Source organism: Abrus precatorius, unplaced genomic scaffold (genome assembly GCF_003935025.1).
Source record: "Abrus precatorius isolate BTA unplaced genomic scaffold, Abrus_2018 Scaffold8, whole genome shotgun sequence".
In the NCBI taxonomy this organism is placed as follows: Eukaryota; Viridiplantae; Streptophyta; class Magnoliopsida; order Fabales; family Fabaceae; genus Abrus; species Abrus precatorius.
The window spans coordinates 9,337,696-9,362,773 of record NW_020874428.1 but is presented as its reverse complement, the minus strand read 5'-3'; the positions used below and the strand labels follow the sequence as shown (position 1 = coordinate 9,362,773).

Genomic DNA, 25,078 nt, shown 5'->3' with positions numbered 1-25,078 from the left:
TTTTATTAATGCTTCTCACTAATTCTAACAAGTTTGGAAGAATATTTTTCCGCTGATTATTGCTCTCTTATTGTATCTCTGCCATTGTATTGACATTTTCCAGTCAAATCCAAGTGCTTCTAGCGATATAGGGGAAAGTGGAAGTAGAGTTGAGCATAAGTGTCTGTCTCCCATTTTGCCAATTAGGATATATTGGACCCTTCCAATACTGCAATTTACAGCATACCACCGTGAGCTTCTACCTGAATTTCCCAAAAGCTTCGGTGCCGTTGTTTATACGAAACTATCGAACTATAATGTGTTCCATGTACTGGAGTACCACAATAATATGGTTGTTGCAACCGAAGCTGCACTCAATTAAAGCTTTACTGAACATTCTTTCCTCTGATGATGAAGGGCAGGAGGAGAATAAAGTGTTGTATGAAGCTACAGGTTGGATTTGCTTAGGCAAATTTAACTCTGAAGCCTCTACTCTGCCTGCATTAAGCGATATTTGATTCATTTAAGTGGATCAAAATTTAACGGTTCTGTTTCTGCGTAAACTGTAAAGATTTCGGATCCCTTAATCAACGCATTCATCATCAATATTAAATTGAGAATAATATTTAAGATATAATTTTCATTCTAAATGAAAAATAATATCATAAACACTTGCACTTTATTTGAATAATAATAGAAATAGGAAAATAGAAATAAGATAAAAATAAAAGAAAGAACAAAATGATGAGAAAAAAGTCGATTTCTAACTTGTCTGGTTTAAGAGAATTAAGAAAAAAAATTGGAAAGATAAAGCTGATATCTCTTTCTATTTGTTTAGTGAATAAAAAAAGAAAGAAAGAAGGTTTCATTATGTATAAGGTCATAAATATATCATTTTGTTTTCATAACTGCTATACAGAAATTATCATATAAATGAGAAGCCCCTAATTTAGGCAGCAACCTAGGCTAACAAATGTTCCTTTTTGGCTACCAAAGTGAAAAGTGAGATTTTCTCCTAAAATGAGTAATGTTATTTGAGTTTTTATACCGGAAACCCTATACAAATAAAAAAGTAATTATACTATATAAGTGTTTAGCAGACACTCAAACTGGGTGTTAAAATTGCATTACTCCTCATAGAATAGAGAAAACTCTTACTCTGAGTGTTTAAATGTGCATCTCAACTATCAAAGCTCTGAAAAAGTGTGTGAATTGAATGACTGATGCCTTACAAAGCAATTATAGTACATATTCAATAGTACAAATTTTATTTCCTCAGAAACACGTAAAACGAATTTATCGTCAAAATAATTTGTAATGGAGTTTTCCTCGTTGAAACTGCTGGAAATAAAACTGACTAGTAGCATTATTGCGAAGACATCTTTCATATAACTGCTGCCTTGAAAATTTTTGTTGAATAAAAATGCACGCCGTCAAAACTTATATTTATGAACCTGAAATAAAAGAATGATAAACTAAACTCAAAGCATCAGAATACATAGCTTGCGCTTGATTGCAGCATGAGGACCTCACTGTACTGAAGAGATAAACTTTTCATCAACCTTCCTCCCAGTCTACGTCTTCATCGTCATCTGCTGGCCCATCATCAGCTTGAACATTCAAATCATTGACCTTGTAACTTTCATTTCCATTACCTTTATAAAAGCACCAGATAACAAATTAGTGATACAAAAAAAACATAACCTATACTAAGAAAAAAGAGGGATAAATTCAAAAAGAAATTCAGACCGGGACAATCAAAGTTAGTGTTGAAAAAAGAGAAGCGAGAAACATGATTATTGTGTCTCAATTATGCAGCAAAAGTCATGAGTACAAGGATTTACAGTTATCCTAATGATCATAAATATATAACATACAGTCAGCAAATAATTATATGAGTTAGGATCTATAGACACCAAAATTAAATTTTTACACTTTACAATTTAATAACTTTCTATAGAATGCAAGATTGATCAGTCTAACTGTTAAATTATATATTATCTTCATAATCATGAATATCAAATTCCACATAATTTAGACATATATAGGTATGTTATCAAAAATTTGATATTTACTTATATTTTAAAAAAATATTACCGGTTAAAATAAAGTAATGCGATGAAATATTTATTAATTTTGTTCTAGTATAAATTTTTATAAAATTTATCTACTTAATAAGAAGCTTCAAACCAATGGTTGGATTAGTCAATCTTACATTTTATGAAAAGTTAATGAATCCTGACTCTCCGTATATATTTATATATATGATGATGATGATGAAGTCAGTAATAATGTCTTTAAATAATATCTTTACCGGATGACATGACAATCTTCTTCTCATGGACCACTAGATTCGAAGCAATATAGAAAGCCACTAAACTGTCATTTGTATAACTCCTTAAACCTCAATTCTTTGAACAATTATTTGAGTCCATATTGTTCACGTGTCCGAAGCCATGGTATAATATTCTAGTTCTATACTATCTTATAGCAATTTGTTTCTTTCTTTTCTTGTAAATCAAATTAGCATCAATAAAAATGTATATAGAAATGGATCTCCTATCAAAAAGGGAACTTAACTAGTCTTCTATACCTCTTTGAATCTAGAAGCTCTCCTTGCTAGGCAAAAGTTTGGCATTAGGGTCCATAGGAGTCTACAAGTTTAGCACCTATCAACCCTATTTCTTCTAAATTATCTATTGCACTTCTCTGAGAAATCATAATATCATTCTTGGATTGTGCCACTCTATCCTTAAAATGTATCAAAGCTTGCCAAGATTTTCCATTTGAAAATGGCAACAAAGATGTTGCCTTTATTTATGAAATGCATGGCAATCATTGCTTGTAATGACAATGTCATTGTTGTACAAAACCAAGATAACTGATAGGAAATTTAGTGATCAGATATAACAAATAGTTGAACCATGATACTAAATTTGCTAAACTATGTCCTAGGGAATTTTTGAAGACCATCCAAGGATTTTTAGTTATGATATACTAGTCTTGACTCCTAAAATTTCCCTGATCAACAAATCACAAAGGTTGCTCTATACAAACATTCTTGATATCAAGCAAGTAAAGTGGTGAGTGGCAAATAACAGCCATAGACAAGAAAAAAACTAACAGGCTGCTTTAGCTATGAGAGATGTCACCATAATCAGTCCAAATATTTGAGTATATCCTTTGGCCACTAAACGAGTCTTAAAAGCTAACTGTACCATAAGGACCAACCTTTACCATGAAAATTTCCCTACGACCTACAATAGATTTACCTCGACAAAGGGGAATGAGGCTCCAAGTAGTGGTGCTGAATCAACGGCTCATGCATGTACAATAGAAATTATGTGGCAAAAAATAGTGTCACATCAGAAAACTAGAGCTTGATGATGTTTCTAGAGGCTGTGAGGACAAGACCAGCAGGGATAGGCTGGCCTTGATTAGACACTGCTAATCTGGTGGTTGTTGACTAGTGATAAGAAAGGCAATTGGGGCTTCATAAAATTAGTACACAACAAGGAGGCCAAAAACCAGAGGGGGAAACATGGTTTTTGGCAGAAAAAGATATTTATGGATTGGGGTTGCCTCTGCTTGGCTTTAGATACCAGGTTGAGAGAGAAGGGAAGCAAGAAATGATGAAATCTGTGTCTCAATAACACAACTGAGGATATTATACAACATACAATCAGTCCATAATAATGCCCTATTTACATTATTTCTAATTATCAGAATTTTGGTGATAGATGACAGCCATTCTGGACAGTGTTCAAAGAAATAATAAACAAGCTAAGCTACCTCAGATAGCCACATCAACATTTTAACATTTTGCTCTCGAATTAGTAAATTAAATTAATTTTCTTGGGTCTGATTGTGAACTTAATGGGTTGATCCCAAATGAGTTTCAATTATTGTAGAAAGGGGAAAATTGGACCCACTGCAATCTGAGCACAATCGTTGAATTAATAGGCCAAGCGCAATTGCATGGGAGTCCCTTATCCATCAAATTGCATTTACTTTGTCATATTTCCCAGTTGAAGAAGCTAACGAGCATAGCTATTTATGAACTGTTCATTTTTTGGTTCTAGAATTTCAACCTTGAGGACAAGATTGAGTTCCAACATCGGAGGAAAGATCTCTCTTATTTCAGTTCAATCTCATTCTACCAGTCAAATCTTTCTTCTCTTTTAGCCAATTATGTTCTTGGTTCATATCAGAAGCTTTGGGTAGCTTGAACGAAGGGTGCTTATTTTAAGGCATAGTTTTGGGTAGGGAAGCTGCTCAGAAGAGGGGTATAGAGGTTGAAGAAAATCATGCAAAGGAGAGTTTCTAGCAATTGTGTTGATTATGAATATGTTCCAAATTAACTAAGAATTTATTTCCTCTCCATATAGCAGTTTCTTTTCCTACTCTCCCAAAGTATAGTGATCCTTTGTCTTAGGCCCCTCCTTTTTCAGTCTAATGTACAATAAGCATCCATTTAATCCACATAGGATGCATAACCTCCATGTAGGCAACAACAACAACTTTTCAAGGGGATGTAACAAAAGGACTATATGGGGAAAGTAATAAAAGAGATCAAAATAATATTGCTATATTTAGATTGAATAAAAGCATATTTAGGTCTAAAATCAATTTCACACACAAAACACGGGAAGTCCTTTAGATTTTCACCATACAAATTATTTTTCAAAATGTATACTTGGTTCCATTTTAACCTATAATTACAGTCATTATCACCTCCATAGCAATCACCACCCATAGCTACTACCACTACAACTGTATTCCAACCTCTACCAAACATCAACAAGGATCATATTACATCATCCCCTCTGAACTTAATGTTTATAGTTAAAGTCAAAAAAAGAATTGTAACCAACTGATTCTAAACAAACTAATTAATTTGCTACTAGTTCTCGGTTGACCCTGAGAACATGGGTTGGAACATTTACCAACCGACCTTTGTTTCTTTAATAAGGATTGAAAATTAATATATAAAAATTATAATAAAAGAGGCACAATAAAATAATATTCCAAATATACAAAGTGAAAAGCAATATTGGATTTGAATCACTCATTCATACAATAAACAATTATAGGCATTAATTTGTAGTTTTAAAATTTGAACATCAACAACCATAATGCCATCTCTAGATAAATAGTTGAATATTAATTGTTTTTGAAAAACTCAATTTCCCTAGAAAGGCATGTTCAACCCCAACTGAACCTCTGCCACTTGATCTTTTCTATTTTCTGATAGAACTTCCTCTTGTTATTAGAATTAAGCAAATTACAGGGATGATCCCTGAGTACAAGTAGCGAAAAGAAAACAATAGCAAGCAATCAACACAAATGATGATCTTATCCTGTGACAGCAGCCACCCTGATTACCCCCAAAAATCCTCCTATCCCATCTCCTCCTTTCAGCCCCTCTAATATCCATTCCTGGGCTAGATTCCCATATCTTTCTCCTCTCTCTTTTCTTGACACGTATGCAGTTTGTTAAGGCCCTGCTTAACCGTTTTCATTCCAGCATTTCCTATTTTGCCCTTCCTCCACTGATATGTCTTCAGTGGAGGCCCTTTTTGTCCAGTCTAATCATTTTCCTAATCAGTGAACACTGTCCTCCAAATTCAGATGTTAAGCGATCCCAGTACTGTGTCATTGTGGTTTGTAGCAAGCATCTATCAATCTTAATTTGACACACTAAAGGTCTAAAGTCTAAACATGACTATAAGGTGATAAGAAAAAAGGTTTCAATCATTTGATTAAAATGTGCAAGCAATAATATAAAAACCTCTTAATGAAACAGTATCACAAAAAGTATAAAATATTTCTTTGTTTTTAACAAAACTATATACGTAAAAGATGAACATAAATTTTATTGATCCAAGGCTTGCTCTGATCATATTGAGCTGACTAAAATTACCTGCAATTGGAGTCTCCTCCCATTCAGTACCATCATCATCTTCTTTTCCTTCCTCAAGTTTTGATTTCATGCCCACTTTACGATTAGAAGCACTGCTAGAAGGATCATCTGCAACAAGGGTATTTGACAACTCCTGTTTTCTAGCAGCTTCCAATTCATGTTGTTGCTTAAGCAAAGCAGCATAATAAGCTTTAATATACTCATCCTAAACAACACACAATAAAGCACGGATTCTTAACAAATAAAAGTTTTTGGAACCTTCAGACAGAAAGAACAAGGAACTGAATTGAAAAGTTGTAAATGATTAAGAGAAAAACAAATTTGTTCAACATGTAATGCATGCCTGTATATTTTTCTTATCATCATGTTCAACTGTTGACTTCTTGTCATCTGAGTACTGTGCTGCTGTGGAAGTTGAAGTTCCATCCATCTTTATTTCCTGCTTCACCTCTCCACGTTGTTCCTTTGTAAGAACCATCCCAGATTTAATCATCCACGGTGGCAAAACCTTTAGAGATGTACTTTCAGTTTCAGGCTTAACATCCTCTCCGTTTCCTTCATTCTCATTGAAGTCTACCACAACCTGTTCAAATCCAGCAGTAGATTCCACAGCATGTTAGGGTAGAAATGCTCAATGCCTAAATTAAAATTCACGTAAGAAAGCTCATTATAGAACAATTTGGGAGCAACCAGGCATCATCCATCATATTTATCACCAGCATGTTAGGGTAGAAATGCTAAGTGCTTAAATTTAAAATTCACATTAGTGCAATATAGAACAGCTTGAGATCAAGCAGGCATCATCCATCATATATATTCACATATCACACACACACACACAATCTCACAGTACATTAGTTTATACAATATATTGGATTTACCTATGAATGTGTTTTTCCATAGATGTTATTTCAATATTCTTTCATATACAAGCATTTCGTATCCTTTTTTAGTTTTTTGTGTAACCAATCATTCATCTTAGCATGTAGTCATTTACTATCATAAAAGATAGTTGGTTATATAGCAGTATGATCAAAATTTCCTTAAAGTTTAATAGGTATTTTATGACTACGAATAACTCATTTTCTTTCTCCATTTTAACCACCTAAATTGTCAATTATGTGTAACAACTTCATTAATTTCTCCAACATTCTATATCGATATCCCAAATACCTTTAAGGCATTATCATCATCTTATTTCTTGCTAAAATTGCAATGCACATTGTTTGTTTGGCTTTTACTCAAGCAAAAATCCAAAGTTTGCCTCCAAACCGCAAGTTTAGAGTTAACACTTTCTTTTGATTCCTCAATCAAAACTATGTGAAAAGCATGCACTTAGGGATAATTATTTGTCACTTATAAACACATTTAAGACTAGGTTAACCAAGTAAGAACTCTAAGTTGAGCCCTGATGTACAACTATCCCAATAAAGAACTCCTTGAATACATCCCCAAGAGTTCAAACACTTATAGTTAGTTACCCCATTATACATATCTTATATTGCTGAATATATATCACACGAACCCTTTTTTAATCTAAAGCCTTCCACAATATTTTTCTTGGCATATGATCATATTCTTTTCTCTGTGTCAATAAAAGCTGTCAACCTTTCCTTTCCAAGTCCTTTTCTTTGTGTTAGTATTTTTTCATCAATTTTCTCCAAAGATATATAAATTTTGTTGTAGACCTCTTTAACATAAAACCAATTGATTCTCTACAATCATAATTTCTTCTTTTAGTCTATATTCAATTACCTTTTTTTATTACTTCATAGTGAGATTCATAAGTTTTATTACATTGTAATTTGCACAATTCTAAATATTGCCCTTATTCTGGTATATAGGGACAAAAGTGGTCTTCTTTAGCTCATGTGACAAATTCTAACATCTCAAAATCTCATTAAAGAGATTAGTGAGCTAACAAATATCTTGCCCTCTTATACATTTCCAAACTGCAATAGCAAGACCATCAAAGCCAACAACATTAACATATCAATCATTGTAAGAACTATTTTTACCTCTCAATAAGAATACCTTGTTAAGTCATTGACCAAAAGCAATGAATTGTACAACTCGAGTACATTGTCAAATATGCAAGGGCCATTACATCGCCTCCTGGATGTAATGAAAATTAAGGGTCCCCACAATTTCAAGAATGGGTAAGGGTAAATAAGTTAGTTTGCAAAAGTAGGATTCACTACCGAACAAGTAGAAAACCAAGTATGAGGTAAATCAACTCAGGCTATTTGTGATATCTTCAAACAGACCATTCCATGGCTTATCTTCTCCAACCCAATGCAAACACTAATCACTTAGCAGTAGCTTGAAATGTGCAAATCCACTCATGGGCAGGTAGTCAACTTCATTGACTAACACTAGGCTTGTCCTCATCCTCCATCAACCACGCCATCTACAATTCTTACTCCAACTTCAATTCTACCTTTACCCATTACAACGAAGGTATGTAGCTTCTCATCCATGTTTGGTCAGCCATTTTCAATGCATTCATATGAAATCAAGCAACATAGTTCACAAATGTTAAAATAAACATAAATTTCTCAAAGACTAAAATTCTAAATGGATTCTAATGGTTGAAAAACATTTTAATCTTATATGAATTTCATATTGTATTTAACAAAAATGTGTAGTTTAAGTATTTGAGCGTAAGGTATCGCCTACAAGATGATTCAAAAAGAATAGACAGTTCAAAAGGTTCAACAATTCCAAAACAACATATTCAAATATCAAGAACATGAATAAAATAAATTATAAAAATTAGTTGACCAAGGAAGTAGAGCCATTAACAAGAAGAGCAACATTATAGTGATTTGAAAGATACAAAAGCGCCTTTGTAGTTTATACTCATTTCTCATGCTTTGCACTAAAATAGTAAAAAGACAAAAGGAAAAGAACAAAGAACACTTTTAGTGCAGTAAAGGATCTGCTTGTATCAAAAGACTATTAAAAGAAGAAATCCGTTAAGGTTAAGGATATGTGGATCATTGTTGTCAAATAACTATTATGGCAGCGCCATAACGGAAATTGGTGGCGGTTTTCATGCCTCCGTTATGGGCATGGCATTTTTCAGTTGCCAACATTACACGCATGGTGGTAACAGCGGCCATGGCAAAAAAATGGTGGGTTTTGCAAAAAAATGGGTTTTTTTGCCAAAAAAAAAAAATGGGTTAGGCCATGGGCCCTATCCAGTCGAATGAAAGAACCCGCAAGCCCAACCCTAATAATAATCGTTGCCTCTCTTCTTCATCTCTCATTTCTCTCTTCTTCGTTTGTGGTTCAGTTTTCATCTTTTGCTCTTTGTTTTCATCGGGATTTTGGGTCCTCTTCAATTCTTGTTTTTCTAGCAACTATTGCTGCTGCAGCTCCAACTACGACTGCTCCACTTCAATCCCTATTTTTCCAGCAACTTCTCCTACGGCTCTGGTGATTGCTCCTCCATTTTCTTTTATAGCCTTTTTTTTTTCGTTTTTCCCCCTCCCTCTTTCACTTTTTCTTTGTTTCCCTCATTTCAATTTTTCCCTCTCTATCTTTCAGTTTTTCCCCCTCCCACATCAGAAGAAACATAAGATGAATTGAAAATTAATCTTTAAGAATCTAAAGGAGAAGAGGAGGAGAGATATGCCTTGGTGAATGATAAAGATGACTACATTGGAGTTGAAGAAGAGAATTAGATTGATAATCTTTATGTTTTTATTGTTAATTTGACACTTTATGACTATTTATTTTGTATTGAATTATACTTTGAATTGTGGGTTATGCTATTTATGTTATGAGTCAATTTTTTTCTACCATTTCCTATGACCTATAATATTTTTATATATTTTATTATATCTACCATAACCGGGCATGGTGGCCGTGCTGGACACACACACACACACACATATATATCTATGCAATGTCTCGGTGTCCTATATTTTAGACTTTAGTTGTATCAGAGTGTATATGTATGCAGAGTTCATTAGTGTTAATGGAGGGAAAGTATAATTATGTGGAGGATAAGATATCTGTAAAGAAAAAAACAAGATAAAAAAAAATTGAAATAACCAAGAACTCAGTAATTAGCAAGGCTGTAACAGCCTAGTTTATTTACATGTGAGAAATGGTAAGCATTAAAACAGGAAACTCTTACCTTAGTATCTCCACTATAAGGCATTGGTGCTCCATTGTATCCAAGCTGAGAAAGTTTAGAATCACCAACTCCAATTTCGCCATTGGCTGCACGCCCCATAGCACTAGCTCGAGCTTCCCACGCTTGAAGACTGCCAAATTCAGGAACAGGCAAATCTTTCACTCGGCTGAGTTGGTCTATTAAGGGCTTGAGCTGCACCTGCAACCAGTTTCAACTTTTTTAACTCTTGACAATAATAGAATTCAATCTATTGATGATCAATTTATATATAGTTTGAACCAAGATAACAATAAAAAAAAGGTAGGAGTTTGTGATGCAGTACATAAGAGGTTTCATAGTCATTGTTAGCAAGTAGTCAAATCGAGCTGAGCTTACACTAGCTGTACTATACTGGACTAGTTATTACTTATAAGTAGGCAGTTTTTTATAACATCCTGCCGCTCACATAATATTATTATCCAGTTCTCATTTTTCTTCTTGTTTCCATCAAATCCCTATTATTTCAAAAGGTGATGAAACATTACATACAAATTAGATTGTGGACCAGAAATACCAACAAATAAAGGCTAGCATAGTGTAGTGTATGGTAGAAGTTAAAGAAAATTAAATATGATTTCTGATAGCTGTAAGATATTAGATATCTAGATGAACTTCACGAAATAAAAGTAAATAGATAATTTTACAAGTTTTAAACATAAGAGCACAACAAGGAGTCACCGAAACTATCCAACAATATCAAGTCATCAGTAATTTTCAATTTTTTTATGGATTAAAAGGACTAGTTGGGAGTTTCATTAAACAATTATAACCTCCAGAAGATTTTCAAGCTATGAAGCACAAACACCTCTTTTGTTTCAAGTGCAACAGTGTCAGACATGTTTCCAACACCAACACTTGTTTGACACATGTTAAATCCTCCTCATTAGGTGTTCAATTAAAAAATTATTTTTTTCGCTTAGACACCTAAACTGACATTTCAATATAAATGAACACACATGAATATTATTAAAAAATCATTCTTTTCACTTTTAAAAAAATCAGTTTAAAATTTAATGTAAAATATAAAAAACTGATGCTTCTTTATTTATTTTGTTTTTGAAGGTTCATTATCACAGAAAAAAATATATAAAACTTAGTATATTTGTTTGAGGAGGTAAATATGACATATTTTTATATTGTTTTGAGATTTTTTTGTATAGAGACATATATACATATGATAGGAACTGAGATTATATTGAAATAACAGAACCAACACAAGAAAATTGCCTGAGATTACAAGCAATAAAGATGGAAAAACAGAATAATGGAACAGAATACAGCAATCTAACGAGCCAGTAATTAGCAAGAGCAATCCTCCTATAGCCTCAACTATCCCAATGACCTCCCAGATATTTCCTGCCAATCTAACGAGCTAGTAATTAGCAAGAGCAATCCTCCTATAGCCTCAGCTATCCCAATGACCTCCCAGATATTTCCTGCCTCACGTCTCTAGTGATTCACCCTATATTTCTCTCAGCTCCTCCTCACTCATCCATGTCATTTAGTTTGTTATTCCGTTAGAATCTTCCCTAACAGTCTCAGCCTCTCTGTCTATTTTACCCCTCTTTCTCTGGTATGTTTTTAGTGGAGGTCCATTTAGCTTGGGCCCAACAATACCGCCCCCACTAAGAGGAACCTTGTCCTCAAGGTTGAAGTGTGGAAATATGGCCTGCAGGATATCTAATTCTTCCCAAGTGCTGTCTTCGCTAGGCAAGTTCTTCCATTTTATCAGGACCTCCCAACGACCATTCAGGAGTTTCTGGGCATCCAGCACCTTTTCTGGCTCGACTTGGAGCTCCCATTCTTCTGTTAAAAACTGGGATAGCGCCTGACTGGCTTGACTAGTCAGAGGGGCCTTCTTGAGTTGGAAAACATGGAAAATAGGATGCAATTGGGATGATTCTGGTAGTGATAATTTATAAGCCACAACCCCTATTTTTTCTTCCACACAAAAAGGGCCACAAAATCTGGGGCTCAATTTTTCATTGGCTCTTTTTGCCAATGACTTCAATTTATATGGTCTAGCCTTCAAGTACACCAAGTCCCCAATCTGATATTCCACCTCTCGCCTCTTTTTGTCTGCCTGCTCCTTCATTCTTCAGTTTGAGGATGGTACGCGGAGCTGAACTTTAATTTGGTGCCCGAAAGATGAAATAACTCCTTCCAAAATGAACTGATGAAAATTCTATCCCGGTCTGAGATTATGGATGTAGGAAATCCATGCAAACGAACTATTTCTTTAACAAATACAATGGCTACCTCCTTAGCTGAATATGGGTGAAGCAAGGGAATGAAATGGGCATATTTGCTTAGTCTGTCCACCACCACCATAATGCTGTCAGCTCCCTTGGTCTTGGGCAGTCTCCCAATAAAATCCATTGAGATGTCATCCCCATACATGCATTGGAATGGGCAGCGGCTGCAGGAATCCGGTAGGCCTCAAGGTTTCGTATTTGCTGTGTTGGCAAATCTGACAGCCAGCAACAAACTTTTCCACATCCTGTTTCATCCCTGTCCACTAGAAAGCCATTGCCAACCTTTTGTATGTCCTTGTGACCCCAGAATGGCCCCCCCAAGGTGTTGCATGGAATTCAGTCAGCAATAATGGAATGCGGACAGACTCCCTAGGGAGGACCAGCCGCTGTTTGTACCACAAGCAACCCTGAGAAACTGAATAATGTGGGTGAGAGTTGGGGTATGCCACTACTTGCTGCATGGTTCCCTTCAAAACTTCATCTCCAAGGATTTCCTCAGCCAAATCGACTAAGTCTGCGTTAGTCAGCATGGATATAGCATTATAGTTCAGCACCCTAGATAGTGCATCGGCTGCCTTGTTTTCTAGCCCGGGTTTATACTGAATCTCAAAGTCGAAACCCATCAGTTTGGTTACCCATTTCAGCTGTTCTCCTGCCAAAACATGTTGTTCCAATAGGAACATCAAGCTCTTTTGATCGGTTCGGATAACAAAATGATTGCCCATCAGGTATTGGCGCCATTTCTGAACAGCGAACACGATTGCCATTAATTCACGTTCATAGACAGATTTTACCTTATTTTTGTCTGATAGAGCTTGACTAATTTAAAACTGCCCCTATTCCATACCCGGATGCATCTGTCTCAATAACAAAAGGAAGATCAAAGTTGGGCATAGCTAGAGTAGGCAGAACCTCCATCTCTCATTTGAGTTGTTCAAAAGCCATTTGTGACTCCTCTGTCCATTTGAAACTATTCTTCTTAAGCAGATGAGTGAGAGGTTTGGCCATAACACCATAATTTCTAACAAAGCGGCGGTAGTACCCAGTTAAACCCAAGAAACCCCTCAAACTGCGAATGTCCTTAGGTGCTGGCCATCGTGTCATTGCAGAAATCTTGGCAGGATCAGCAGCGATTCCCGCAGAAGATATTATGTGCCCCAGGTACTCCAGTTGTGTTTCTTCAAAATTGCACTTCTTACCATTGATCCATAGCTCCTAGCTTCATAACACTTGAAGAACTACACCCAAGTGGTCAATGTGGGAAGAATAGTCTAGGCTATACACTAAAATATCATAAAAAAAAACTAACACAAATTTGCATAAATAAGGTTTAAAAATCTGATTCATCAAGGATTGAAAAGTGGAGGGAGCATTGGTTAACCCGAAGGGCATTACCACATACTCGTAGTGTCCTTCATGCGTCCGAAAGGCTGGTTTAAGTATGTCTTCTGGCCTCATGCGTATTTGGTGGTAACCTGATTTTAGGTCAAGTTTAGAGAAGACTGTAGCTCCTCCCAATTCATCCAACGGTTCTTCAATGACCGGAATGGGAAACTTGTTTGGGATGGTAATACTATTAAGGGCTCGGTAATCCACACAAAAGCGCCACCTACCATCTTTTTTCTTGACTAGGATCAATGGGCTCGATTAAGGGCTGGTATTGGGTCTGATCAAGCCTGCTGCCAACATATCTCTCACGAACCTGTCGGTCTCTTCCTTATGCCAATGAGGGTGCCGGTAAAGACAAATATTAGGAATAGTAACTCCTTCCTTTAAGACGATGGCGTGATCACATTCCTGTGGAGGAGGGAGGGTGGTTCCCTCCTTAAACAATTCACCAAACTCTCAAGAGTTCCTTCATTGCCTTTGGAGCTGTCGGTGCCACCTGAGTGGGCAATTCTGTATACCCCACTGTAATCATACCCAGTTCTACATAATAAGCCTCAGCCTCCCCTTTAAGCTCCTTCCCGATAGCCTTTGATGACGCCACTGTTCGAGACAGCCCCACATCCCCTTTCACCTCAATAATTCTCCCTTCTTTGTGCACCTCGATCAAGTGTTGGCGCAAATCAGCAGTGAACTTCCCCAAGCTCTTGAGCCACTCATATCCCAGTATCACCTCCACTCCTACCAACTTGAATAGGAAAAAGTCCTGAATGACTTGCAGGTTGGGTAGTTCCAACACCACTCCCCTACAAACACCTTGGCTGCCCAACCTTTGACCGTCTCCTACCTCCACAAAATACCCTTTTGTTGCCTCTGTGGGAATTTTTAACTCTTCCACAAGACTCGGTGACAGAAAATTATGGGAGGCTCCTGAGTCCACCATCACGATTACCTTCTTCCCAGTGATTGTTCCCCACATTTTCAAGGAGTTCTTTGAGGTCATACCTGCTATACTACTTGCATTTAGCTGGAGACTAACATCCCCTGTTTCCTCCTCCCCGGAGATGTCATCCCGAATCGCGTCCTCTTCACCCAATAGGATGACGTGGAGCTGTTTATTGCGACATACGTGGCCGGGTGAATACTTCTCGTCGCAGCGGAAGCAAAGCCCCCTTCGTCGCTTCTCATTCTCCTCTTCCTCTGACAAGCGTTTGCAGTTAAGGCCTCTGCGGTTTGAAGAGGCGACCAACAGATCACGAGAAGCATTTGGGCTCCTTTGTGGCTCAACCCGACTGCCACTGGGTAAGTAAGAAACCCTAAGCCCGTAAGGAGAAATGGGCTCATTCCTTCTGGTCCAGCCTTGTCTAGGTGTGTATTGGGCTCCGCTTGTTTCAGCCCAATATGGCTTAAGACTTGTTGACCCGCTCCCTTTAGATGACAGCCCAAAGGAAAAGCCCAATACCTTATTCTTCTCTTCGACCCTCTGAGCCAACTCCATCACTGTGCACAAGTTCCCAGAGTCTCTAATCCTTACCTCGGCCTTAACTTCTTCCTTCAGACCATTGAGAAAAACTCCGATCATAAACTCCTCATCGGCGAAGCGCAGCGAGGCAGAAAATAACTCAAATTGTTCTCTGTATTCCAAGACCGTTCCCCTCTGTTTTAACCCTATTAAGGCTTCGTAGGGGTTCTCCAAGGAAGATGACCGAAAACGCCCTAACTGAGCTTGTCGGAACGCAGGCCATAAGGGTGTCGGAACCCACAGTTCCCACCATTGGTACCAGTTGAGTGCCTTCCCTTCCAAACACACCACCGCCGCATCGACTTTCTCAGCTTCTGGAATACCATTTACTTCGAAATATCTCTCTACCCTATACACCCACCCATAAGGGTCTTCTCCCGAGAAATAGGGCACTTCCACTCACCTCACCCTTTCCTTCCTTCTCCAAGTGTCACCTTCACCATTGCCACCCTCTTGGTTACCGTGCGTACCCTCCCTTTCCGCCCTCACAACTTGTAAAGCCGACTCTAACCTGGTCGTTATTTCCGTCATCATTTCTTCCATTTGCCTTCTAAACTCCTTCCGTATAGCGACCTGCATACCCTCCAGCCTAAGTTCGACGTTCTCCAACCTATTCTCCATTCTGGTAGTTACCATCAGGCGCTCCCAAGATCGGGAGCTCTGATACCACTTGATAGGAACTGAGATTATATTGAAATAATAGAACCAACACAGGGAAATTCCCTGAGATTACAAGCAGTAAAGATGGAAAAACAGAATAATGGAACAGAATACAGCAATTTAACGAGCTAGTAATTAGCAAGAGCAATCCTTCTATAGCCTCAGCTATCCCAATGACCTCCCAGATATTTCTTGCCTCATGCCTCTGGTGATTCACCCTATATTTCCCTCAGCTCCTCCTCACTCATCCACGTCATTTAATTTGTTATTCCGTTAGAATCTTCCCTAACAGTCTCGGCCTCTATGTCTATTTTACCCCTCTTTCTCTAGTATGTTTTTAGTGGAGGTCCATTGAGCTTGGGCCCAACAACATATATACTCCTAGAGTCCTATATTATAGACGTTAGCATGTTGAATTGTCTGATGTCCATATCAGAGTATGTGCTTCATAGTTTTCAAGTATGTTTTTTAGATTAGACAACTACTACAACACTTCTACCAGGAAAAGAAGCAGGTTCACTAGGGTTATTTGCTTTAAATTCATCTTAAATTTTATAGTGGAAAACAAAATAATTTTTACATGAAAATTAGCTTAAATACTTTTTTTATTACATATCTAGATGTCATTATTTTTATTTACTTATGAATCGTGAAAGTCTCCTTTCTAGTTTTGTTCCTCCATCTTATAAGCCAATATACATGGTTATATTTGCTTAGACTTTGAAGTAAAATTATGATGGAATGCATGTTTTATGGAAAAAACTTTAAATACATTCCCTACAGTATTTTTTATTTTGTTTTCCAATTGAACCCTACTATCAAAAAACTTAGGTCTAACTCTAAAATCTAGAACTGGACATATGTGAGTAGCCCAACATTTAAACTGGATAGGCTCTGATTCCATGTTAAGAAATTTGGGTCTAAAATTTGGGTCTAACCCACTTTCAAAAGTTAGCTCATAGAAATAGGACTACCCTAACCCTTATAAAGAGTATTTTGACTCTATTCCTAATCAATGTAAGACATCTTAACACCTACAATTTATTTATTTTTCCATATAAAAACTAACATAAAAATTTTGTAATATATAAGGACCACAACGAAAAAAATTTGTTATGTACAAGGACCAAAATAAAAAAAAAATGTTTAAATATAAGATAACAATATTATAATGAAAGTTAACAGTATAGACTATTTTAATACCATTTTTTCATTTAAGAATTAAGACTTATTTACAAACTTTTCTTATATAGGAATCAAATAAAAAATTAGTGTTTCATGTAGGGACCCAAATAGTATTTGAAACAAAAATGTAAAATTTAGTGTGTTGGTTAGAAAAGATGAATATATCTTGTTTTAAAAAAGTATAATTTCATCTTATTTTGAAATTTTTCGTAAAGTGACCTAAGTGCTTATATTGTATAATGTCTCTTAATATGTGTGTGTGTGTCCCAGTGTCTTATGTAGGACATTATATGTGTGTGTGGGTGTCTCTTATACTTTAGACATTGGTTGTGTTGAAGTGTCTATGTTATCTATACTTCATAGGCAAACAGTAATGATGCTAGAAAGTTTTGTTAGTCATCATAATCTTCAAGGACAATACTACTAGACAAAACCACCCCAATTGTAACATATTCCTTGTAGAGTTACTGGAGAAGACAAAAGGAAAGTGGTGGTGGTGATGAACAAAAATAAAGGACGGATGACAGTGCACAGCTTGAAGGTTGATTTGATTTTAGTTTCGGGCTTATGCTGATTAGGTTGATTCATAAGGTTTAGGATTGGTTTTGTTACAATTTGAGAATTGGATTTGGGAGGAAAAGCTAGCAAGCTAGCAGCAGACATTACTCACAACTTTACTTGGTAATTGTGGATAGAGGATAGCTTGTGGTGGAAGTGAGTACCTGTTTGCTCTATTCTTCAGAGTTATTCTCTATTTGTGGAATAAAGGTGTCTTCCAAATATTCATCAATGGTGGTTCCATTTGTTTGGTTGATAGGAGTTGAAACTATAAAGCATTTAACGGTAGAGGTAGAGAATGAGTTTGAATTTTCTTTAGGACTGAAGACAAAGGGAAGCAAGTTGCAGACACGGAGAACCATGGGAAATAGGATGTGCAAGACACACTCATGGTGTTATAAGTTATAACATTGGGTAATGCCAGGGAGCATTTTAAAAACAATTTCTTGCATAGGGACTCTAAATTTAGGCTTGGCCAAAATCAACCAAAAAGCTAGTTATTCATAAGGTAAATATTGTTTTAATCTTAATAGGCTCTACTTTGACCATATTTGTAGTTGATGTGAGATTTCCACAAGTTCCTTCACACTTCGGATTGGACATCTGGGGCATGAAAATTATAGGACTAATCATTTCAATTAATTGTACTTTAAAAGGCATTGGACCAGGGAACTGCACTAAGAAAGCAACGGGATTAAATTAGACTAACTCAATACCACAAGTTAAGTGCACTAGAAAACTCTGTGGGATCAAGTTTTTTATTCCAGTTAAGGGTGGATATCTAATCTAGATTGACTTTGATATCATCATGAACTCAAGCTTGATCGATCCCACAAATTAGGTCAAAATGAGGATTTTCATAAGCCTTTACATGGTCTACTTTGGCAATTCTACAAGCTTTATTCTTTTAGGGACCAACTCAAAAATTGGTGTCAACTATAGAGACCAAAAATAGCTCTAAACCTACATTAAATAATCCAAGATATACAGCATATTCATCCAAGATTAGCAATTGATATGATTGGAATATCAAACTAATTTCTGTTCCAGAAGCTTTATTTACGATAAATTGAAAAGGTCTAACATATTGCAAACTGAGAGCAGAATAGGATAAATTTTGGGGAAGCAGATCAAAAGATGAACCTCAACAGATTACTTAACAAACAAAGGTAACAAATCTAAACAAAAGGATCTATAATATCAAGCCCATAAAAGAAACAAATAACAATTAAATCATCAAAGAACCTCCATCTTCTGAAGCATGTCTTTCAACTTTTCATGCCGTCGTCTTCTTGCATTATCATCTCCATCTCCCCCCTCTTGAGCAGCAAACTTGTCACTCTCTACCTCAAGTCTTCCATTACAATTTTCACAATGAAAGTCATCGTCTTCAAAAGATACTAACCGTAGTGCATCCAGAGCATTGTATCTAAAATAATTAATATCCCCAAATATTAGGGAAACATAAAGCAAATAGTGATTAGGGGTGAGCATGGATTAGATTTGTATAAATCCAATCTAAATCCATTTTAAATCTAATTATGTAGATTGGATTTTAAACCAATTTATATTACTTTTTTAAAATTTGGATTAAAACTGGTTTCAAAATTTAAATCCAGTTTAAAATTAGTTTTAATAATATATTTTCTTAACATAGCAAAATTTATATATATATATATATATATATATATATATATATATTTATAATATTCTATATATAATATTATTACAAATTAATATATTAAAAATATTATTATAAAATATAAAATTTACTTATCATAAAATAATTAAAATATAATTTTTAAAATATATTTAGTAAAAAAATATATTTTATTTTATATGTATATAAAATTTATATATATATATATATATATATAAATCAATTAGATACCGCAAGAAACAAAATTTAACTAAGTGAAAAGCATATATTTAGACGCATAAGGCTTGTATAGGGATAGGGACGCTAGAGCTAACTGCTGCTGAAAATAAAGAGCATATGTTTGTGCGCAGGCCTGCATAAGAGCGCTAAAGTGAGTTACCTCTAAAAGCAGAAAACCAGTTATATTAGATTAAATCTAAAATTTATCTAAACCAAAAAAAATTGGATTGGATGTCTGAATTTTAAAAAAATCTAGATTTTTAAATCTAATTTGTTTTAGTTATGGATTGAATCATTAAATCTGGATTTTTTGCACACCCCTAATAGTGATATTGAAATAAATTTGGTATTATAATGAACTACTGAAACCAAACCTTTTTCCACATTTTAGACATATATATTCCTCAATTGTGTTCTTGTTATCCAATTCATCTTTCAGCTTCTTCTTCATGCGATGTATTCTGTACCTAACCATATCATATATCTACAAAAACACCAATGTAAGAATTCTATACATGGAGGACACATAATTTGGTTGTTAACTGACTCAGAAACAGATGCAAGCAAGCATGCAAAATAACATTAATAACCCTTGCCTTGGAAACAAAACCCACAAGCATTATGGAAGACACCCATAGAAACAAATAGTGCGAAGAGATGGACCTGTGCATAATCCAGACAACAGTACGAGTGTGTGTGCAACTTGACCTTTTCTTCTCCCTCTTTTGCATTCAGTTGAACATCAGCTGTAGCAGCTGTAGCAGCACTATAAAGTTTAGCACCCTTTGCTGTCTGGTAAAATTAGATAAAATACAACATTAGAAGAAAATAAGCACATGACTGTTTACAATCATTAATAACTAACACTTCAAATCTAATGATGAAAAATAACAAAAGTCAACAAACATGAAAAGAAGAAAATTCAAATATTGAGACAACTGAATGAAAACTTGTGAAAAGGAAGCCCCTGAATAGCTTAAAAGCCTCGCTGAAACATTGGCAAAAACTGATAAAGATGCCCAAAGACATTTAATGAACGCACAACTACCACCGTTAGGAAAACACTATCAAGTGATTCAAACAAAAGGTTCAAATATTTGACCAAAGAATCATAACTCTAGGATAAGAATTATTAAACAAATTGAATTTTCAGAGACAGACTAAGGGAATAAAAGCTTCAAGTCATGGGCTTAGGAGCTTCAATTCATGAGACAGGAACAAAGGACATGACGGAATGAATCAACAATTAATCTACAACACACAAGTTATGGACTTCAACACTGAGATGAGACATTGTGGCAATTTAGGAAACAGAAAATATTATATGATACCAAATTTAAAAATCAGCTCATGATGCACAAAGATAACACAGGATATGGATTCAATATTACATGGATATGAATATACAACAGCTTTTAGATATTATTGGATAAAATGGCTTTGTCATCTTACAACATATAAATTAGAATAAACATAAAAATACAAATCTAACATTAAGAGAATCATTTTTTTCAAAGTTAACATTAGTGACTATAGAAATAATTAAATGATATTATTTGTTTAATTATAATAATATTTCAATTTATAGTGTACAAAATGGTCAGATAGAAATGTGTCGGACACCACTATGGGAATGGCAAATATTTTGACATGTATGTGCTTCCTGGTCTACAATATTATGACAAAAATCTTATTAGCTGATAACATAAAAAGTTTGCAAATGCAATTGTTCAGTAAAAGATGTGTGAATTGCATGAGGTTAGTAAGCAAGTACACTTAATATTTGGGCTCTTCATGGGTTGGATTGGGTTGAGTTGGGTCTAGAGGGAAAAAATCACCTAAATTAATCAAAATAAAACGGATTGGGTTAGGTCAAGTGTAGTTAATTTTAGTTTTGCTACCCGAACAACCAACTCAAGCAAGGTAAGTAAAGTGACGATTTCTACTCTATTTTCAATCACATAAAAAAAATCATCACACTTTGTGAAAAGTAAGAATTGGATAAGTTATGGCAGAATCCCTTTTATATAATGGTATAAAAATAAAATAGTATAGATAACAACTTTCAGATAACTAAATGTACCACTAGAATTCCTTTTTGACAGGCAAAGTTTGCAAACCTTGACACAGGAAATAGAAGAGAACGAAACAGAAAAAATAAGACCCCAATTTGCCAGTATTTTACAGCATCTTTAGAACACAAGACATGCAATCACAATTGCAAAAAGTAAAATTTTCACAATCTTAAGTAATGTGGTGCTGAGATTCCCCACAAAAACAACAGGTATAAACATTAAAAGTTTGTTGCACCATATCTAAAAACAATTTCGCTGTTCATTTCTTTTGTTCTTAAGTTCCTTAAGTACCCCTGCCTTATAATCTGCTTTAAACTTTAAAAGGAAAATAAAATAAGTTTAAGGGAAATATGATTAGGTCTAGAAAATACCATATCATTACTAATGAGATGATAATTGACAATCAAGACTGTTATTTCCTAAAACTTGTATTGAAAGAAGTCATGCTAAATCATGTACGAAGCATATTTTAGTCAAGGCACATGCCTGTGCTGCCTTAGGTGTGCCTCTCTATTTCATGTGACGCATGGCCCTATCACCTTATTGATGAATTAGTAAGAAGCCCAATGATCTCAACTCATAAATTATAATGCTAAAATTTGACTATCTGCAGTCTTCAAAATTTGGTGCAGTACTTAATTTTCCCTTAAGCTCTTTGACTATTGCCATTGTTGGCTTGTTGATCATGCCTTAGATTGATAGAGATTGAGCTTTTAATTATTTATTTATTACGAATGTCTTTAGTTTTATGTAATTTTAATTTGAGCATTTACATGTGTACAGTATGAATTATTTAACTTATATCTATAATCTTATTTAGATTGTTCATTCTGCTATCTGCAATCCCATTATAGTCTTTTTGGGGTCAGTCACTCCATGTTGTGATCGAGGATCGATAACTATGCTTGAACATAAGAAAAAGTAGTTCAGAAAGATCCATTTGCATATGCTAATAAGCCAGAGTAATTCACAAAAATAGCACCAAAGTAATGCACAGAGAGAACCCAACAGCTACCTCTCTCCTATATTCCCGAGTAATGATCTTTTCTTCTTCAAAAAACCGAAGAGTTCGACGAAGTTGTTTTGTGTGTAATTTGAGATCTTTTGCCAAGTCTTCTTCTCTGACCCATTGCCGCCTAAACAATATTCATAAAACACCAGTAATGAACCAAAAGATTCAATTAAAAGGACACGATACGAGATTCAGGATTCACAGAAAAGATAAACTCAACACTTCCATTATACTTAACAGCCCCAACTTCACTGCACCCTGACCCACCCTACCAAATTAAGAGGCAATGCAGTTAAAATAACACTTTCATGTTCCGAGTTTATGCAGAATCGCTCCTTCATTTTCTCTCCAAAAATTCATTTTTATTCATTCCTTTGTTATTGCATATTCTGCAATAAAAAATGGTTAATCAACAATAAAGGGAGTGAGAGCGAACCGGGTGAGGGCATCAAGAATCACCACAGCGATTCCTCTGTTATCACTCCTTCCCAATTTGGGTTGATTCTCCCCTTTGTTCGTTAGATCATCATAGAAAGCCCTCGCAGCTAGTTTAACCAGCCTACACCAAAATTGAATCCAAATAAAACAAACAAAAATCATAGAGATTCATTTTTCTGTGTTTTGATTGATGATGAAATCGCACGATTTTCAAAATTTTGCTAATTGAATTGGAAGAGAAACTCGTACTTATTGTAGTGATCGACCATCGAAGCGATCTAAGAATAATTTTTGAAGTCGCTTCGACAGTTTGTTTATTCGTTCCGGGGGTTAAATCGGGAACTCATCAGTGAATATTCGATGATATGATTGTGTATGAACCTCCTTTAATGGTGAAAAAACCCACGCCAGCATACACCCTGGCTAGTACTGATCGTGGACCGGGTTTCAGATTTTCAAATAATTACTTGCGGAGTCATAAATGGATTTTTTTGGTACCTGCTAATTAAACGGCGTTAGTGTAGTAGTAAGATATCCGTATATTTAGGTATCTATCTACAAATGAAATTATAAAATTATTTTTATATAATGTTATATTTTAATTATCTTTTTAATATCGTATGAATTGTTTAATTTTCTTTCTAGTATTATGTAAGATAGTTTTTTTTATAATTTTATATTTTTAATAAAGAATTATGAAAACACATGAATTTTATTTATGCAGGTATTTATTATTACCTGTGGCTATTTCGATCCGTTAGCCAGGATTCTTCACCTATGAGAGCAATAGTAGGTCATGTTCGTGTTATCTTATCAAATTTATGTAAATTGCAACTTAGTCCTAGTACAAGGGAGGATTGATTAGTTTAAAAATTTATTGAGTCGTTAATTATTTCAATCATTATTATGAGAAAATATTAGAAAGTATTAAAATTTTAGGATTTTAGCATCTAATTCCCATTATAATAATTAAAAAAAAATAAAATCTTAATGAGCATTAATAAGTGGTTACAAATCTACAACTTACACACAAAAAAAACTCACCATCAATAGAGATTATTCATGGTAATTAAAATGTTACTTAAAATTAGAATAAAGACAAGATTGATAAAAGTAACATTTCCATACCAATACAACAATCTTAAGAAGAGCAACAGAAGACCTAAGTATCAAGACGCCAAAAATGAGTTTTTGGAGTGTAAACTTGGATCGCAATTAGTAAAAATTGTTAGTAAAAATTATTTTGTATAAAACACTAAGAGAGCAGTTAGCATTCAACTGCTCCAATCTAACCTTATTAGGACAGTTCATTTGGAACCGCTCTCTAATGTTAACTTGGAAAATAGTTATTAAATAACCGCTCTTAGAAAATCTATATTTTATAGAGCAGTTGACATGTGGAACTACTCTCTAAAAGATTAGAGAGCGGTTGACACATAGAACCGCTCTAAAAAGTGTAGATTAGAAAGCGGTTATGTCTTAATCGCGCTCTAAAGTTGATTTTCAAAATCAACCCTAACCCCTAAATCTGGTCATCCCTATCCTCACGCCCACTCTGTACCTCCAAATTTCTATGTTCACTGTGTCCTCAGAGGTATTTGCACCACAAAACAAGCACCGTTGACATCGCATTGGCACTTTGAAGTATTTTCTCATTGTTTTTGTGTTTTCTCGCTATGTATGGACATTCGCACTCAAAATTTCTCTTTATTGACTGACACACACCTTTTTTTTTGTTACACTGAATAGTTACAAAAACGTCCCCTACTCCATCCTTTGACTTCAAGTGAACCATGACCAAATTAGTGCCACAACATTATTTCCAGGTTAGTGAGATTGTATTTGTATTTGTGTTTTTTGAATACTACTGCCTACATAAAATGTAAACATTGTGCTACCTTACATAAAATGAAATTGCATTGTATGCTATGAATGAAATTGATGTTATGCCTTATGGAATGTTCTAAATGCATGATTATTGTTGATGTTATGTTGCTAGAAATTATGCTTTGAAATCTTG

General features: G+C 35.1%; 1 protein-coding gene across 2 annotated transcripts; it reads right to left on the bottom strand.

Annotated features, from left to right (window-relative positions):
* Positions 1 to 1,169: 1,169 nt before the first annotated feature.
* Positions 1,170 to 23,507, bottom strand: LOC113847534 (general transcription factor IIE subunit 1-like). 2 transcript variants are annotated; one of them, XM_027476701.1, is made up of 10 exons: positions 23,308 to 23,507; positions 23,057 to 23,179; positions 22,624 to 22,744; positions 20,197 to 20,325; positions 19,908 to 20,017; positions 18,900 to 19,083; positions 10,050 to 10,247; positions 6,246 to 6,485; positions 5,903 to 6,107; positions 1,170 to 1,634 (listed from the first exon to the last, which is right to left on the bottom strand). In XM_027476701.1, the coding sequence occupies exons 1-10, from the start codon at positions 23,325 to 23,327 to the stop codon at positions 1,537 to 1,539; spliced, it is 1,428 nt and encodes a 475-aa protein (XP_027332502.1). In that variant the 5' UTR covers positions 23,328 to 23,507; the 3' UTR covers positions 1,170 to 1,536. The 2 variants fall into 2 exon arrangements, with proteins under 2 accessions (XP_027332502.1, XP_027332503.1); XM_027476702.1 differs by having other exon boundaries at positions 1,211 to 1,634; positions 6,246 to 6,475; positions 10,037 to 10,247; positions 23,308 to 23,481.
* Between the last annotated feature and the right edge of the window lie 1,571 nt (positions 23,508 to 25,078).

Coding starts and splice junctions, on each gene's coding strand:
- LOC113847534 (XM_027476702.1), bottom strand. CDS start 23,327: ATGGTCGATCACTACAATAA. Junction 20,018..20,196: donor GTTGTCTGGATTATGCACAG/GTCCATCTCTTC, acceptor GTGTTTTTGTAG/ATATATGATATGGTTAGGTA. Junction 19,084..19,907: donor TGTCTAAAATGTGGAAAAAG/GTTTGGTTTCAG, acceptor TAATTATTTTAG/ATACAATGCTCTGGATGCAC.